Here is an 18787-nt window from a genome sequence, read left to right on the forward strand (position 1 = left end):
TTGCAAGCCATTCATATAGTCCTTCAGGAACCCAGAATGCAGTCCATTCAATGGAATCAGGGTGCATGGCAACTTGGTGAAAGCCCGATTTTAGGTCAAACTTTGAGTATATTTTGCTATTGCTGACCTTTTTAAGGATGGTATTAATACCAGGAAGGCTGTATTGATCCTTTTCGGTGATGTCGTTGAGCCTTTTGTAATTAAAAACCATCCTTTCCTTCCCCTTTCTTTCAGCTCCTGTTATGGGGTCCACCGTGTTTCCTGAATTAACAATTATAGCAGTAGTACGGTGCTTACTTTTGCTTGGTCTGATAACCCCTATTTCTAGTAGTGCTTTCACATGCCTTGAGAAGGCTTCCTTTGCTTGTGGTGTTAAATGTCTCAGGGGTTTGTCCTCCACCACGAAGTCTTGATTTTTAATTTCCAACCTGCAGGTTATCTTGTTCTTTTCCCAATGTTTGAGGGGATCTTCTCCAATATAGCCTTGGGCCTTTAACTGGTCTAGTAGGCTTCCAAACTTGGCCCTTATATCTTCATTGCTTTGCTGAGCTCTTGCAGAGTAAAATACTGCCTCTTGGATTTGGATATAGTCCTCTTCTTCCAGATCTAGTTCTTCTATTGCTGCAGCTGTTGAGATATAGGGCAAAGTATTAATAGTCGTTAAGTTTTTGTAAAACGTAACCGTGTTACCTTCAATTCTAACTCCTCCTTGCATTGCCCTTATAAAATTACATCCTATTATCATTTGAATATCATCTCCAAGCTTCATTGAGAACACATAGGTGTAAGGAATCCTGAAAGTGTTGTTCCCAATAGTCATTTTGCCTCCCCTTAATTTTTTGTTCGCGGTCGTTTTGGAGGTGATCTCACTGAAATGCACCACATAAGGGTTTTCTTCTATTGCAGCTTTTGGTACAGCCTTCTCGTCTATGCAACAAGTGGTAGCACCTGTATCTAGTATGGCATTAACTTCAAAAGGGGGAATATTCAGAATTTCCATATGCACCTTTAAGTTGAAGAGCATATTCTTAGATCTTCTTGATCCTCCCGTTTTCTTTGTTTCCATAGAGAGGATTTTCTGCGTTTCTTCCTCCAAGAGAACAAGGGCCTCTTCATTTTCTTCTTCTTCTTCGCTTTCTTCAGTTTTTCCTTTTCCAAGCCTTTGTATTTCTTTCAGGAGATCGGCCTTCTCTAGCCTTAACCGATCCACTTCCAGTACTTCTCCTTCCAATTTGTCATATTTTTCCTTTAGCTCTACCACTTTGTTTTGTAAACGGAGGTTTTCCTGAGTTATGGCTATAGATTGAATATGCATTTCTTCTAGCTCCTTAGCCTTTTATCGTTCAAATTCAACCGCCATTTTGAGCCTCCTTATTTCTGCTTCGCAATGATTAATAAAGTCTTGTTGTGTTTGAAGCAAGTTTCTAGGTTCATACCTTGGGGGTTCCTCCATCCTGACGGGGGTCCTTTTGTCAAAGTAATATATGCTACACATTCCACACGAAGTGATCTTGCATAAGGGACAATGTCTCCTATGCCTTCTTTGCGACGTTCTCTTGAAGCATTTGCATTCTTCCAATCCTGGCGGTAGTTCTGCGTTGATTTCCCATATGTGTCTGCATTCCGCTTGTTCTTGGGAAACTTGTATTCTTGCTCTGTATCCTGTTTTAGGTCCTATCCACCAAGTTCTACTATCTTCTATTAGAGCGAAAATTTTATGGGTGAAGGAGTGAATACCATGCTGTAGATCTTCTATGTCTTCTCCTTCAGAAATTGAATAAATTGCGTCGCTTTGGTTTTCTCCTTCTTGTACAGATAGTATTTCATATTCATCTGGAATATCCAACTGTTCAAATATAGCAACTCTTTTGATATTCTTTCGGTCATTTGGGCACTCTCTTGCAAAATGCCCTTCTTCTCCACAAAGGTAACACTTACATTTCTTATTTCTTATCAAGTGCTTTCTCTTCTCAATCCTTGCGTGGGATGAGTGAGGTTTACCTTTATAGGTCGTTGATCTTCTTACCCCATATTTTCTTTCAGGTTTGTTGTAGTATCCTGGGATAGGAATTTCACTGCAAAAGGACAGGTCCTTTAATGCTCTTCTAAATGAAGCATCTTTGTATTCAACTTCTAAGTATTTATAGGAGAAGAGTATTCTCGGGATCACTCCTATAGTGTTTCCCCTATACTTTGCTTCAAATGCCTCTTTGATTCTCTTTCCTAGCTCCCCTGGCATTTTGGACCATAGCTTTTCAGATAATTCAGGGCCCAAGAACATCCTTCCTGTTTTGGATGCCAACCTCATATAATCATTTAAGAATTGAATAATATATTTGAGGTTAGTACAGGATAACCTTTCAAGGTCTCTGTAGGCTTCTTCTTGAGCTGTTGTGGATCCCTGGAATGGATCTTCTAGTATGAAGATCGTCCTTAGTTGTGAGAGGATATTTTGTGTTCCTCCCGTTCCGTCTCCATTGGCTAGAAGTAGTTGGTATTCTTCTGGATAAGCCATTCGCCATTGGATCCATGCCAATTTTTCAACTTCCCCGAGCAAATTTTCAATAAACTCCATTTTTGCTAGAGGATCTGTAAATCCTTGTGAAGATACCAAGTTCTTCGTTATTGATTCCCATCTCATAAATACTTCATCAAACATTCCCAATTGGGATGGGATTATAAATATTGCTCCCTGCTGCTGAAAGGCTGAAGGGGGGTTCCAGGCTTCTGAAAAGTCCTTTGCCTTGAACCTTGGTTGTCTTGAATGCCCTTCATATTCCGGCCTTTGGCTTATGGATTCTATATTCACAGCCGGAGGGTAATTTACTGGTCCCATGGTTGAGTCCGCCGGTGGTCTGTAATTTGACACAGCAGATGATGAATATACCTGATGAGATAATTTTGCTAACTGGGGGTATTCCATTACTAGTTCTTCTTCCAGTCCTGCTGCAATTAATTCCCTCTGAGGCCTTCGAGGATATGGCATCTCTACTTCTTTTTCTGAGATATGGGTATCTTGGAAATAGGAATTCAGGCCTTCGCGTAGTTCTTCTGCTTCATCTTCACTACTACTTGATAATTGAATATTGACAGCTATTGTGTCGCTTCGTATTTCTTCTTCATCACTGAATGTTTCATCATCCACAGTGTTATAGTGGATTCTACTGGATGTCGATGCTGCTTTATAATTATCAAAACTGATCGAAATCCTTCCGTCAATTAGGTTCCTACTCCTGAGCTCAGCAGGTTGCATGGGGATTGAGACTTGCGTCGGTCTAATCATCCAGTTTCTTCCTCTGATTTCTGTTGTGGAATAACTTCTACCTGATAGAGCTCTTATGCCATGGCTTGTTAGGTAATCCACCACCCCTGAGATTTCATAAGCAAAGGCGACATTCGGGGTATTTGAAAGCCGCCCTACCATTCCTCTGGTAATTAATAGATTTGCTTCTCTATTCTGCCATGTGTCATATCCACGGGTTAGTATAGAGAGTTGTATATTGCGGTAAAAATCTCCTACCGTCATCATAGTATCTGGTACAACATAGACCAGTTGACTTCCTCTGGTCAAGTCTACTTCCATGGTAGCAATGATGGACCTATCATCGACCCATCTGTTGTCCCGGAACACTAATAGTGCTAGTGTCCCTTCTTCCTGCCTGTGGAGTGTCTGAATCCTTGTTTGTAGGATTCCAAGATGAATATATCTCATCCCGCTCCTAATTAGTTGGTCAAAGCTTTGTTCTTGTATGAAGGCCCTGTCTTCTTGGTTATTGGTGACCAACATAGCTTCTTCCGATCGATGCGTGTAAACCCTGTGGTGAGCATCGTCCCTCCTTGAGTGATACAGTATTTCAGCTGGTGCTATTGCAGCTCTTTCCCTCATGGATAATTGTAGCTGTGCCTGAGGGTCTATTTGTTGCTCCAGAACTTGTATGTTTGGGTTTGGGTTTCTGGAAATTAGTTGTCCCAGTCGTCTCCTAGCGTTGAATATTCTCCTCTGGTTTCTCCTGTAGTTTCTGATCTGATCTTCTATAAGAGGATTTGACGTGGATACCTCTTGGGTTCGCGTTCTGGAAGTCATCCTTTTGCTTCCTGAAAGATCTTTATAGGATCCTTAAAAACCAAGATTTTTCCTTTCGTCTCTTTTGGCCTTTCTGAAGGACCCAGGTTGAGATTTGCCAATTTGGTAATAAGTTCGTCTGGTACTACTTGGGATTGTATTATCTTTGATTGTTGCAATTCCCGTATTGTTTGTAGTTCTGTCCGTATTCCTTTTATGTCTTCAGCAATTTGTATCAGAAGTTGTATCTGAACGTTATGCTGCTTGATTACGGCTACCTGATGGCTGAGAGTTCCAGGGAAATCACTTGTTTTGAGAAAACCAAGTGATGGAGGTTCGATGGATTCAGTAGCTTTGAGGGCCTCTTTGTAGGATTCGGTGCCCCTAGAGGATATATGGCTCATCCAAAAATCTGTTTCTCTATTTTGGATAATAGAATTTCAATCCTTTGGAGTTTTTGATCTAGGTCTTGTGATGATCGTAGGGTCTTTTCTTCAATAAGTTTGGATTGCTTAGATATTTCTAACACTAATTTCTGTACCTCGGATTGGGTGAGGGGCTTATTTTCAATGAATAAAGAGGATAGCGTTTTTACTGAAGATTCGAGATTTCTAATCCTCTTTTCAAGGTTATGGTTTTCTTCAAGCAAAAGTTTGAAGTTCCTCAGGTTTACTCGGCTTGATAGGCAAGTTCTGTCATAAATAACAGAGATGTTATGAGCTAGTTCTTTCTTAGTGGGTTTTGTGGTCTCTGCTAGATTCAGATAGTCAAGATGAGAGGTATGCGAATCTGTATACCACTTTTGAATAGCTTCTTCCCAAAGTTTAGACATATACTAAATATGCATTGTTTTAGATCTACTTACGTTCTTAACCCTGAGGGCTTACGTCAAAGGTCTTACTGAGGTTCCCTGACCAGATTGCCTTCCTCGGGCTCCTCACAGGTTTAGATTGTAAGAGATATCATTATCAAGCATATTTTAGCATAAATGTCATGATAGTTTGGTTGGAAACTATATCAAAATAGCATACAAACTAGCTCTGATACCAAAATAAAGCGGAAGCGGAAAGTTGACCAATGATTTGTAAGAAATGATAAGCACAAAGAACTATAGAAAGCTTAAAATGCTTACAAAGGATTGGACTTAAACGAAGCGGAAGCGGAAAGTTTAAAATGCTTACAAAGGATTGGACTTAGATTTCTGCTCAAGTAAGACTCTGGTTTTTCGACCGATGTCTTGCAAGAGACTAAGCTAGAGAATATATAGAGGAAGAGGATAGAACCGGGTACTCATTGGGCCCCATCGCATTCTTATCTCTTCTTCTAATATATTTCTAGACTTCCTACTGAAGGAAAGGATATTCCTTAGTACAATTATTGATGATACAACGAGCGGCTCCCCGGGGCTCAACTCGTTTGACAGCTAAGAAAAATAGGTGCTCTACCCCACGTAACTTGTTTTTACTTGGCGGCTAAGAAAAGTAGATGCTCCAGCTGTTGCAGGACTTCTAAAGGCTAAAGCTAGTTGTCCTTTGTGAGACGTCTTTTGCCAGAGATAGAGCCTTCTCCAGTTGTTGTTGCTGCTGGAGGACAACTGGTAACCAGTCCTTGTACCAGTTGTCTTTTCCACCGCTCCTTCTTTGATATTCTTTAGTCTTGATTAGGTGGATGTCCATGAATTGCTATAATGCTTCACATGCTTGTAGGGAGGCTTTCTTTTGAATTGCCCCAAGTCTTCTTTCAGATAGTCCCATTTCATCAAATGTGAGTCCTTCACGTGTCCTGGCTCTGAGCTTATCCATTTCTTGTTGGTATTGCAGGAGGAGGTCGCCTGGTTTATTAGTTGATTCAGGTGTGTAGTGGCCCTGAGGTTTGGTTTGGCTTGAACCTCCTAAGTGGCTTCTAGGAGAAGGAGTAATGATTCGTTCGGCCATCCTGCAACCAAAATATTTATTAGTCGAGATAAAGAGTCGGCTAGAATGTTACTATCTCCTTCGATGTGCTCAAATTTGATTTCGACGCCGCTTCCAGTGATGTAGTCTACAAAGGCCATCCATCGGACTCTAGATGGTTTGTTCTGAGTGAACTTGTTGAAAAAGCTTATTATTGCTTGATAGTCAGTTCTGATTATGATTTCCTTTTTATCAAGAAAGTAAATCTTCAATGCCTCCAAGGTTTTCATGACTGCATGCATCTCAGCGTCTATAGTGGACTTGATTGGGTTGTACTTTCCGCTGGCGTAGGCACATACCTTCTCAGTATTTCTGGGGTCGTATTTTTGTTTTTTCCATTTGCAAATGCCTCCCCATCCTTCCATGCATCCGTCTGTTTCAAGTATTATAAAACAGTCTTCAGGAGGTACCTCTAGATCCGGGAGATTTTGTACCAGGCTCTTAATCTTTCTGATTAATTTCCAATCTTGCTCATTCAGCCTTTTCTCGCCAGTAGGGCTTGTTTTTGAATATAATGGGCCTAGAAGCCTGCCCAGGTTGGGTATATAGCTTCTTGCATAGTTTAGAATCCCAAGCCATGATCTGAGGCCTTTCTTGGTAGTAAGGTCTTCTTCTTGATATTCTGTGATTCTTTTAATAATATGGGGCTGTAACTTGATTTTGGAGTTCCCCAAGACGGCTCCAAGAAATTCAATTTCCTTTACTGCAATTTTCATTTTCGTTGGGCTTAAGACAAGGCCGTTTTCTTGGCATATTTCTAACATTTTAGTAAGGTGTTGCCCATGCTCCTTTTCGTTTTCTGATAAGACAAGAATATCATCAATGTATACTGCAATGAATTGTTCAGTACCTTTGAAGCAGCTATCCATTTTTCTTTGGAATATAGCAGGGGCATTTTTGAGACCAAATGGCATTGCAAGCCATTCATATAGTCCTTCAGGAACCCAGAATGCAGTCCATTCAATGGAATCAGGGTGCATGGCAACTTGGTGAAAGCCCAATTTTAGGTCAAACTTTGAGTATATTTTGCTATTGCTGACCTTTTTAAGGATGGTATTAATACCAGGAAGGCTGTATTGATCCTTTTCGGTGATGTCGTTGAGCCTTTTGTAATTAAAAACCATCCTTTCCTTCCCCTTTCTTTCAGCTCCTGTTATGGGGTCCACCGTGTTTCCTGAATTAACAATTATAGCAGTAGTACGGTGCTTACTTTTGCTTGGTCTGATAACCCCTATTTCTAGTAGTGCTTTCACATGCCTTGAGAAGGCTTCCTTTGCTTGTGGTGTTAAATGTCTCAGGGGTTTGTCCTCCACCACGAAGTCTTGATTTTTAATTTCCAACCTGCAGGTTATCTTGTTCTTTTCCCAATGTTTGAGGGGATCTTCTCCAATATAGCCTTGGGCCTTTAACTGGTCTAGTAGGCTTCCAAACTTGGCCCTTATATCTTCATTGCTTTGCTGAGCTCTTGCAGAGTAAAATACTGCCTCTTGGATTTGGATATAGTCCTCTTCTTCCAGATCTAGTTCTTCTATTGCTGCAGCTGTTGAGATATAGGGCAAAGTATTAATAGTCGTTAAGTTTTTGTAAAACGTAACCGTGTTACCTTCAATTCTAACTCCTCCTTGCATTGCCCTTATAAAATTACATCCTATTATCATTTGAATATCATCTCCAAGCTTCATTGAGAACACATAGGTGTAAGGAATCCTGAAAGTGTTGTTCCCAATAGTCATTTTGCCTCCCCTTAATTTTTTGTTCGCGGTCGTTTTGGAGGTGATCCCACTGAAATGCACCACATAAGGGTTTTCTTCTATTGCAGCTTTTGGTACAGCCTTCTCGTCTATGCAACAAGTGGTAGCACCTGTATCTAGTATGGCATTAACTTCAAAAGGGGGAATATTCAGAATTTCCATATGCACCTTTAAGTTGAAGAGCATATTCTTAGATCTTCTTGATCCTCCCGTTTTCTTTGTTTCCATAGAGAGGATTTTCTGCGTTTCTTCCTCCAAGAGAACAAGGGCCTCTTCATTTTCTTCTTCTTCTTCGCTTTCTTCAGTTTTTCCTTTTCCAAGCCTTTGTATTTCTTTCAGGAGATCGGCCTTCTCTAGCCTTAACCGATCCACTTCCAGTACTTCTCCTTCCAATTTGTCATATTTTTCCTTTAGCTCTACCACTTTGTTTTGTAAACGGAGGTTTTCCTGAGCTATGGCTATAGATTGAGTATGCATTTCTTCTAGCTCCTTAGCCTTTTGTCGTTCAAATTCAACCGCCATTTTGAGCCTCCTTATTTCTGCTTCGCAATGATTAATAAAGTCTTGTTGTGTTTGAAGCAAGTTTCTAGGTTCATACCTTGGGGGTTCCTCCATCCTGACGGGGGTCCTTTTGTCAAAGTAATATATGCTACACATTCCACACGAAGTGATCTTGCATAAGGGACAATGTCTCCTATGCCTTCTTTGCGACGTTCTCTTGCAGCATTTGCATTCTTCCAATCCTGGCGGTAGTTCTGCGTTGATTTCCCATATGTGTCTGCATTCCGCTTGTTCTTGGGAAACTTGTATTCTTGCTCTGTATCCTGTTTTAGATCCTATCCACCAAGTTCTACTATCTTCTATTAGAGCGAAAATTTTATGGGTGACGGAGTGAATACCATGCTGTAGATCTTCTATGTCTTCTCCTTCAGAAATTGAATAAATTGCGTCGCTTTGGTTTTCTCCTTCTTGTACAGATAGTATTTCGTATTCATCTGGAATATCCAACTGTTCAAATATAGCAACTCTTTTGATATTCTTTCGGTCATTTGGGCACTCTCTTGCAAAATGCCCTTCTTCTCCACAAAGGTAACACTTACATTTCTTATTTCTTATCAAGTGCTTTCTCTTCTCAATCCTTGCGTGGGATGAGTGAGGTTTACCTTTATAGGTCGTTGATCTTCTTACCCCATATTTTCTTTCAGGTTTGTTGTAGTATCCTGGGATAGGAATTTCACTGCAAAAGGACAGGTCCTTTAATGCTCTTCTAAATGAAGCATCTTTGCATTCAGCTTCTAAGTATTTATAGGAGAAGAGTATTCTCGGGATCACTCCTATAGTGTTTCCCCTATACTTTGCTTCAATTGCCTCTTTGATTCTCTTTCCTAGCTCCCCTGGCATTTTGGACCATAGCTTTTCAGATAATTCAGGGCCCAAGAACATCCTTCCTGTTTTGGATGCCAACCTCATATAATCATTTAAGAATTGAATAATATATTTGAGGTTAGTACAGGATAACCTTTCAAGGTCTCTGTAGGCTTCTTCTTGAGCTGTTGTGGATCCCTGGAATGGATCTTCTAGTATGAAGATCGTCCTTAGTTGTGAGAGGATATTTTGTGTTCCTCCCGTTCCGTCTCCATTGGCTAGAAGTAGTTGGTATTCTTCTGGATAAGCCATTCGCCATTGGATCCATGCCAATTTTTCAACTTCCCCGAGCAAATTTTCAATAAACTCCATTTTTGCTAGAGGATCTGTAAATCCTTGTGAAGATACCAAGTTCTTCGTTATTGATTCCCATCTCATAAATACTTCATCAAACATCCTTCAGGAAGCAAAAGGATGACTTCCAGAACGCGAACCCAAGAGGTATCCACGTCAAATCCTCTTATAGAAGATCAGATCAGAAACTACAGGAGAAACCAGAGGAGAATATTCAACGCTAGGAGACGACTGGGACAACTAATTTCCAGAAACCCAAACCCAAACATACAAGTTCTAGAGCAACAAATAGACCCTCAGGCACAGCTACAATTATCCATGAGGGAAAGAGCTGCAATAGCACCAGCTGAAATACTGTATCACTCAAGGAGGGACGATGCTCACCACAGGGTTTACACGCATCGATCGGAAGAAGCTATGTTGGTCACCGATAACCAAGAAGACAGGGCCTTCATACAAGAACAAAGCTTTGACCAACTAATTAGGAGCGGGATGAGATATATTCATCTTGGAATCCTACAAACAAGGATTCAGACACTCCACAGGCAGGAAGAAGGGACACTAGCACTATTAGTGTTCCGGGACAACAGATGGGCCGATGATAGGTAAATCATTGCTACCATAGAAGTAGACTTGACCAGAGGAAGTCAATTGGTCTATGTTGTACCAGATACTATGATGACGGTAGGAGATTTTTACCGCAATATACAACTCTCTATACTAACCCGTGGATATGACACATGGCAGAATGGAGAAGCAAATCTATTAATTACCAGAGGAATGGTAGGGCGGCTTTCAAATACCCCGAATGTCGCCTTTGCTTATGAAATCTCAGGGGTGGTGGATTACCTAACAAGCCATGGCATAAGAGCTCTACCAGGTAGAAGTTATTCCACAACAGAAATCAGAGGAAGAAACTGGATGATTAGACCGACGCAAGTCTCAATCCCTATGCAACCTGCTGAGCTCAGGAGTAGGAACCTAATTGACGGAAGGATTTCGATCAGTTTTGATAATTATAAAGCAGCATCGACATCCAGTAGAATCCACTATAACACTGTGGATGATGAAACATTCAGTGATGAAGAAGAAATACGAAGCCACACAATAGCTGTCAATATTCAATTATCAAGTAGTAGTGAAGATGAAGCAGAAGAACTACGCGAAGGCCTGAATTCCTATTTCCAAGATACCCATATCTCAGAAAAAGAAGTAGAGATGCCATATCCTCGAAGGCCTCAGAGGGAATTAATTGCAGCAGGACTGGAAGAAGAACTAGTAATGGAATACCCCCAGTTAGCAAAATTATCTCATCAGGTATATTCATCATCTGCTGTGTCAAATTACAGATCACCGGCGGACTCAACCATGGGACCAGTAAATTACCCTCCGGCTGTGAATATAGAATCCATAAGCCAAAGGCCAGAATATGAAGGGCATTCAAGACAACCAAGGTTCAAGGCAAAGGACTTTTCAGAAGCCTGGAACCCCCCTTCAGCCTTTTAGCAGCAGGGAGCAATATTTATAATCCCATCCCAATTGGGAATGTTTGATGAAGTATTTATGAGATGGGAATCAATAACGAAGAACTTGGTATCTTCACAAGGATTTACAGATCCTCTAGCAAAAATGGAGTTTATTGAAAATTTGCTCGGGGAAGTTGAAAAATTGGCATGGATCCAATGGCGAATGGCTTATCCAGAAGAATACCAACTACTTCTAGCCAATGGAGACGGAACGGGAGGAACACAAAATATCCTCTCACAACTAAGGACGATCTTCATACTAGAAGATCCATTCCAGGGATCCACAACAGCTCAAGAAGAAGCCTACAGAGACCTTGAAAGGTTATCCTGTACTAACCTCAAATATATTATTCAATTCTTAAATGATTATATGAGGTTGGCATCCAAAACAGGAAGGATGTTCTTGGGCCCTGAATTATCTGAAAAGCTATGGTCCAAAATGCCAGGGGAGCTAGGAAAGAGAATCAAAGAGGCATTTGAAGCAAAGTATAGGGGAAACACTATAGGAGTGATCCCGAGAATACTCTTCTCCTATAAATACTTAGAAGCTGAATGCAAAGATGCTTCATTTAGAAGAGCATTAAAGGACCTGTCCTTTTGCAGTGAAATTCCTATCCCAGGATACTACAACAAACCTGAAAGAAAATATGGGGTAAGAAGATCAACGACCTATAAAGGTAAACCTCACTCATCCCACGCAAGGATTGAGAAGAGAAAGCACTTGATAAGAAATAAGAAATGTAAGTGTTACCTTTGTGGAGAAGAAGGGCATTTTGCAAGAGAGTGCCCAAATGACCGAAAGAATATCAAAAGAGTTGCTATATTTGAACAGTTGGATATTCCAGATGAATACGAAATACTATCTGTACAAGAAGGAGAAAACCAAAGCGACGCAATTTATTCAATTTCTGAAGGAGAAGCCATAGAAGATCTACAGCATGGTATTCACTCCGTCACCCATAAAATTTTCGCTCTAATAGAAGATAGTAGAACTTGGTGGATAGGACCTAAAACAGGATACAGAGCAAGAATACAAGTTTCCCAAGAACAAGCGGAATGCAGACACATATGGGAAATCAACGCAGAACTACCGCCAGGATTGGAAGAATGCAAATGCTGCAAGAGAACGTCGCAAAGAAGGCATAGGAGACATTGTCCCTTATGCAAGATCACTTCGTGTGGAATGTGTAGCATATATTACTTTGACAAAAGGACCCCCGTCAGGATGGAGGAACCCCCAAGGTATGAACCTAGAAACTTGCTTCAAACACAACAAGACTTTATTAATCATTGCGAAGCAGAAATAAGGAGGCTCAAAATGGCGGTTGAATTTGAACGACAAAAGGCTAAGGAGCTAGAAGAAATGCATATTCAATCTATAGCCATAGCTCAGGAAAACCTCCGTTTACAAAACAAAGTGGTAGAGCTAAAGGAAAAATATGACAAATTGGAAGGAGAAGTACTGGAAGTGGATCGGTTAAGGCTAGAGAAGGCCGATCTCCTGAAAGAAATACAAAGGCTTGGAAAAGGAAAAACTGAAGAAAGCGAAGAAGAAGAAGAAAATGAAGAGGCCCTTGTTCTCTTGGAGGAAGAAACGCAGAAAATCCTCTCTATGGAAACAAAGAAAACGGGAGGATCAAGAAGATCTAAGAATATGCTCTTCAACTTAAAGGTGCATATGGAAATTCTGAATATTCCCCCTTTTGAAGTTAATGCCATACTAGATACAGGTGCTACCACTTGTTGCATAGACGAGAAGGCTGTACCAAAAGCTGCAATAGAAGAAAACCCTTATGTGGTGCATTTCAGTGGGATCACCTCCAAAATGACCGCGAACAAAAAATTAAGGGGAGGCAAAATGACTATTGGGAACAACACTTTCAGGATTCCTTACACCTATGTGTTCTCAATGAAGCTTGGAGATGATATTAAATTATAATAGGATGTAATTTTATAAGGGCAATGCAAGGAGGAGTTAGAATTGAAGGTAACACGGTTACGTTTTACAAAAACTTAACGACTATTAATACTTTGCCCTATATCTCAACAGCTGCAGCAATAGAAGAACTAGATCTGGAAGAAGAGGACTATATCCAAATCCAAGAGGCAGTATTTTACTCTGCAAGAGCTCAGCAAAGCAATGAAGATATAAGGGCCAAGTTTGGAAGCCTACTAGACCAGTTAAAGGCCCAAGGCTATATTGGAGAAGATCCCCTCAAACATTGGGAAAAGAACAAGATAACCTGCAGGTTGGAAATTAAAAATCAAGACTTCGTGGTGGAGGACAAACCCCTGAGACATTTAACACCACAAGCAAAGGAAGCCTTCTCAAGGCATGTGAAAGCACTACTAGAAATAGGGGTTATCAGACCAAGCAAAAGTAAGCACCGTACTACTGCTATAATTGTTAATTCAGGAAACACGGTGGACCCCATAACAGGAGCTGAAAGAAAGGGGAAGGAAAGGATGGTTTTTAATTACAAAAGGCTCAACGACATCACCGAAAAGGATCAATACAGCCTTCCTGGTATTAATACCATCCTTAAAAAGGTCAGCAATAGCAAAATATACTCAAAGTTTGACCTAAAATCGGGCTTTCACCAAGTTGCCATGCACCCTGATTCCATTGAATGGACTGCATTCTGGGTTCCTGAAGGACTATATGAATGGCTTGCAATGCCATTTGGTCTCAAAAATGCCCCTGCTATATTCCAAAGAAAAATGGATAGCTGCTTCAAAGGTACTGAACAATTCATTGCAGTATACATTGATGATATTCTTGTCTTCTCAGAAAACGAAAAGGAGCATGGGCAACACCTTACTAAAATGTTAGAAATATGCCAAGAAAACGGCCTTGTCTTAAGCCCAACGAAAATGAAAATTGCAGTAAAGGAAATTGAATTTCTTGGAGCCGTCTTGGGGAACTCCAAAATCAAGTTACAGCCCCATATTATTAAAAGAATCACAGAATATCAAGAAGAAGACCTTACTACCAAGAAAGGCCTCAGATCATGGCTTGGGATTCTAAACTATGCAAGAAGCTATATACCCAACCTGGGCAGGCTTCTAGGCCCATTATATTCAAAAACAAGCCCTACTGGCGAGAAAAGGCTGAATGAGCAAGATTGGAAATTAATCAGAAAGATTAAGAGCCTGGTACAAAATCTCCCTGATCTAGAGGTACCTCCTGAAGACTGTTTTATAATACTTGAAACAGACGGATGCATGGAAGGATGGGGAGGCATTTGCAAATGGAAAAAACAAAAATACGACCCCAGAAATACTGAGAAGGTATGTGCCTACGCCAGCGGAAAGTACAACCCAATCAAGTCCACTATAGACGCTGAGATGCATGCAGTCATGAAAACCTTGGAGGCATTGAAGATTTACTTTCTTGATAAAAAGGAAATCATAATCAGAACTGACTATCAAGCAATAATAAGCTTTTTCAACAAGTCCACTCAGAACAAACCATCTAGAGTCCGATGGATGGCCTTTGTAGACTACATCACTGGAAGCGGCGTCGAAATCAAATTTGAGCACATCGAAGGAGATAGTAACATTCTAGCCGACTCTTTATCTCGACTAATAAATATTTTGGTTGCAGGATGGCCGAACGAATCATTACTCCTTCTCCTAGAAGCCACTCAGGAGGTTCAAGCCAAACCAAACCTCAGGGCCACTACACACCTGAATCAACTAATAAACCAGGCGACCTCCTCCTGCAATACCAACAAGAAATGGATAAGCTCAGAGCCAGGACACGTGGAGGACTCACATTTGATGAAATGGGACTATCTGAAAGAAGACTTGGGGCAATTCAAAAGAAAGCCTCCCTACAAGCATATGAAGCATTACAGCAATTCATGGACATCCACCTAATCAAGACTAAAGAATATCAAAGAAGTAGCGGTGGAAAAGACAACTGGTACAAGGACTGGTTACCAGTTGTCCTCCAGCAGCAACAACAACTGGAGAAGGCTCTATCTCTGGCAAAAGACGTCTCACAAAGGACAACTAGCTTTAGCCTTTAGAAGTCCTGCAACAGCTGGAGCATCTACTTTTCTTAGCCGCCAAGTAAAAACAAGTTACGTGGGGTAGAGCACCTATTTTTCTTAGCTGTCAAATGAGTTGAGCCCCGGGGAGCCGCTCGTAGTATCATCAATAATTGTACTAAGGAATATCCTTTCCTTCAGTAGGAAGTCTAGAAATATATTAGAAGAAGAGATAAGAATGCGATGGGGCCCAATGAGTACCCGGTTCTATCCTCTTCCTCTATATATTCTCTAGCTTAGTCTCTTGCAAGACATCGGTCGAAAAACCAGAGTCTTACTTGAGCAGAAATCTAAGTCCAATCCTTTGTAAGCATTTTAAACTTTCCGCTTCCGCTTCGTTTAAGTCCAATCCTTTGTAAGCATTTTAAGCTTTCTATAGTTCTTTGTGCTTATCATTTCTTACAAATCATTGGTCAACTTTCCGCTTCCGCTTTATTTTGGTATCAGAGCTTTATTTTGGTATCAGAGTAGGAACCTATATTTATTTTAAATCAAGTATTGGACTATTTTCAGGTCTATAGATAACTATAGATTGCGTATTAACCAATGGGTTAATACTATAGACAGTATAGCTTAAGGATTTCCCTGTTCAAGTATTTTCCTCTTATCAAGTGCTTTCAGATAAAAAGTATAGATATTTATCCATTTTATTCAGATAATAGCTATATTTAATATATATTTATTTATTTATTTATTAAATAAATAAATATATATATTTAGTTATCAAATAAATAATAACTATTATCTTTATTATCAAAAATAAATATTTTATAGTGCTTTATTATCTATATTTATTTTGCTTTGTTGTGTTTTTTTGGGGTAGTTTTTGAAATTGTTTTAAGTAGGACTTTTTACAGTTCTAGTTTTAGACAATATTGCATTATGACTTACAAAAACTTTAGTAAGTTAGGATATGATGCTTTTTTAAATCATTTGGTTTATGATCTGACGCAGCACTTTTGGCTTTTTTTCTGATATCAAAATGCAGCAGGGTTCAATTTTTGATTTTACGGAAAGTTTTCTACCTTGAAAATGAGATTTTGTTTTCTTCTGCCACTTGACATTGAATATGATAAAATAGATGCAGTTTACCTCTTCCATATGTTATGCTGTTTTATGTATGAATTAGCCTCTTCCATATGTTGATGAGAGGCTAATTCATTAGTCTGGATTCTGGTGCTGGAGGTATTAACAATTTTCTCTTGTTTTGTTTCTTTTTTTCATTTTGGTTTCACTCAATAAATTTAGTAGGATCCTTCTAAAACTGTAACATCTTTATCCCTAGTTATTAGCTTTAAAAAGTAGTTTTGCCAGACAAACCTTTCTTCTAAACATTTTGCTTCTTAATGAAAATCCATCAACTTCAGACCTTAGATTGCCTAGACAATCTAAGGTGAGCAGTTGCCAAATTTTCGAAAATCCAGCAAACTTATAACCTTATGCTGCAGTCCTGGTTCTTGGGATCTATAATTTTAAGACCTTAGATTTGTCTTACATCTAATTTTGGTAATGAAGTTTTCTGTGGTAGATGATATAGCATCACATGATAGTGTTTGGTGAAACATGTTTCTTCACCAAAAAAAGATGGCTGTCTTATTTTTGAATTGGTACCTAACCCTCGTATTTGTGTAACGGCAATGTGCTTGTTTTTGCCTCAGATTTTATCACAAGATTTTTCTTTTTCTTCAACATATTTTGGATAGAGAACTGCAACCTTGGTTATATGTAGCCTTCTTCTGTTCTTGCATTTAGTTAGATCCGTGAAAGTTGATTGAGGTTAATCTGTTTCCACAATCTTTTGTTGCTTGCTTTGATGCAGTACCTGGATGAAAACAAGCAACTTATTTTAGCAATATTGGAAAATCAGAATTTGGGAAAGCTAGCTGAATGTGCTCAGTAAGTTGACTACTGAACTTCATTTTTTGTAGTCGCAGTTTTTTATCAGGCTCATTTCTTTGTCCTGTCTCTGTTGCATATCTGTCAAAATAAAACTGTCAATATAATGATCTACCATATGCAATCCATTTCCCACCCCTATCAAGATGTGAGCATTCTTGTGGTAGACGCACCTAGATCTGATTTTATGATAAGCCTTTGTTAGTGTTTCCTTTTTTCATTGACGAGAACATTGTTTACCCGAGTCTGCATTGCAGTTGTAGTTCTGCTGATACTTCTGATGCTTGATTGCTGAATCAGAGCTGTTACAGAGCTGACTAAAAATCTCTTTACAACTTTAGATTCTTTGTTCTGTAATCTGATGGAGTAACATAACCATGTTAGATCTGTGCAGAACTTGAAACCATATCTGATATGGAACGATAGGGAACTTGAACTCAGGAATATACTTAGGTTGAATGACATTCAGTATGCATATTATATATAAGGTCAGGTATGGGTTCAGGATCCATGCCCAAACTAGTACCGTTTTGATTGATCCATTAACACTTATAAAGGCAATCTCCCACACCCCCCCTTTTCCTCTCTTTTCACAACCTAGCTGTCAACAATTTTTCTCACATTATATCACAAAGTAGTACATGTTAGTTCTATTTTTTTGTTTTTATTTTTAATTTTTTTGGCTGATGCAACTTTGCATCTGATCCCCACACTACGTCACCATCCTCGCAGCAAGTGTTCACAGGCAAGGGACGGGTATTAACTGATGGTATCTTTAGTACATGTTAATGCTAATAATGCATGCATAATTTTAGTATCTGGAATTTTTTTGGATGATAAATATTTTAAAAAATAGAAAGTGCATGTATTTTTCTTTAATCTATGGACATAAATATCAGTAAACTGTTATGGATCAGGTATCAAGCCCAGCTTCAAAAAAATCTTTTGTACCTGGCTGCAATTGCGGATGCCCAACCTAATGCACCTGCTGTACGTCCTCAGGTCAGTTTGATACCATTTTCTGGAAACTCATATTTTACTGCTTTGCATTATCTGCTCATCCTTTCCATTACGACTGATATATTTTTTTATTAATAGATGATGATGCACGGCTCAATACCACAGGCAGGCCATTACATTCAGCAGGCACCGGTTTTCCCTCCCGGAGCTCCCCCACAATATAACCCACAACAAATGCAAGAGCAGCAGATGCACCAATTCGAAGGAATGGTGTTCCCAGGGCAGGTGGCCATGAGACCGGGGGCAGTCAATGGTATTCACAACATGCAAACTGAGCCACGTCCAAGGACTGGCACTTCTAGCAGCGCAGTTGATAGACGTGGGAATAAGCAAGATGCAAATGCTGGTGAGGTGGCTGCTGCCGACAGCCATCGGAGCTCAGGATCTGAGCATGGCAGTGGGGATGCTGACCAACTGCATGTCAAAAGGCCAGAGGAGGCTAAAATGTCATGAAACTTGTATTTAAAGAACTTAGCGCAAATTACTGGTGACTTTTATATGCGAGAATCTTTATGGCCCTTCTCATGATATACGTTCATGCATGCATAATGGTTCTACGTCCGAATCTTAAATGTCACCCTCACCTAGTCGAGCATCGCTTGGCTTTTGTGGCAACCACAGAAAATTTAATCATGGCAATTATATAGCATGATCCATCTTCAGTAATCTTGAACATTTCTTTTCCAAAAATAAAAACTTTATTTAAGAGTTCATAGTACTACGAAAAGATCTAACTAGATAGATCTTCAGTCAATATAGAACAAATATCTAGAGGAAAATAATCTTCCCTGAGAAAAAGGTCTGT

The 18787-nt window shown here is 39.8% G+C and overlaps 1 protein-coding gene across 1 annotated transcript in view; it reads left to right on the forward strand.

Annotated features, from left to right (window-relative positions):
- Nucleotides 1–18512, forward strand: part of LOC135587679 (GRF1-interacting factor 2-like) — a 37439-nt gene extending 18927 nt beyond the window's left edge. The window contains exons 2-4 of the mRNA XM_065079332.1: nt 16886–16962; nt 17880–17964; nt 18061–18512. Of these exons, the coding sequence (XP_064935404.1) occupies nt 16886–16962; nt 17880–17964; nt 18061–18435 (537 nt within the window). The 3' untranslated portion in view covers nt 18436–18512. The remainder of the gene's footprint in view (nt 1–16885; nt 16963–17879; nt 17965–18060) is intronic.
- Nucleotides 18513–18787: the final 275 nt, after the last annotated feature.

This window comes from Musa acuminata, chromosome BXJ1-8 (genome assembly GCF_036884655.1).
Source record: "Musa acuminata AAA Group cultivar baxijiao chromosome BXJ1-8, Cavendish_Baxijiao_AAA, whole genome shotgun sequence".
NCBI classification, from domain to species: domain Eukaryota; kingdom Viridiplantae; phylum Streptophyta; class Magnoliopsida; order Zingiberales; family Musaceae; genus Musa; species Musa acuminata.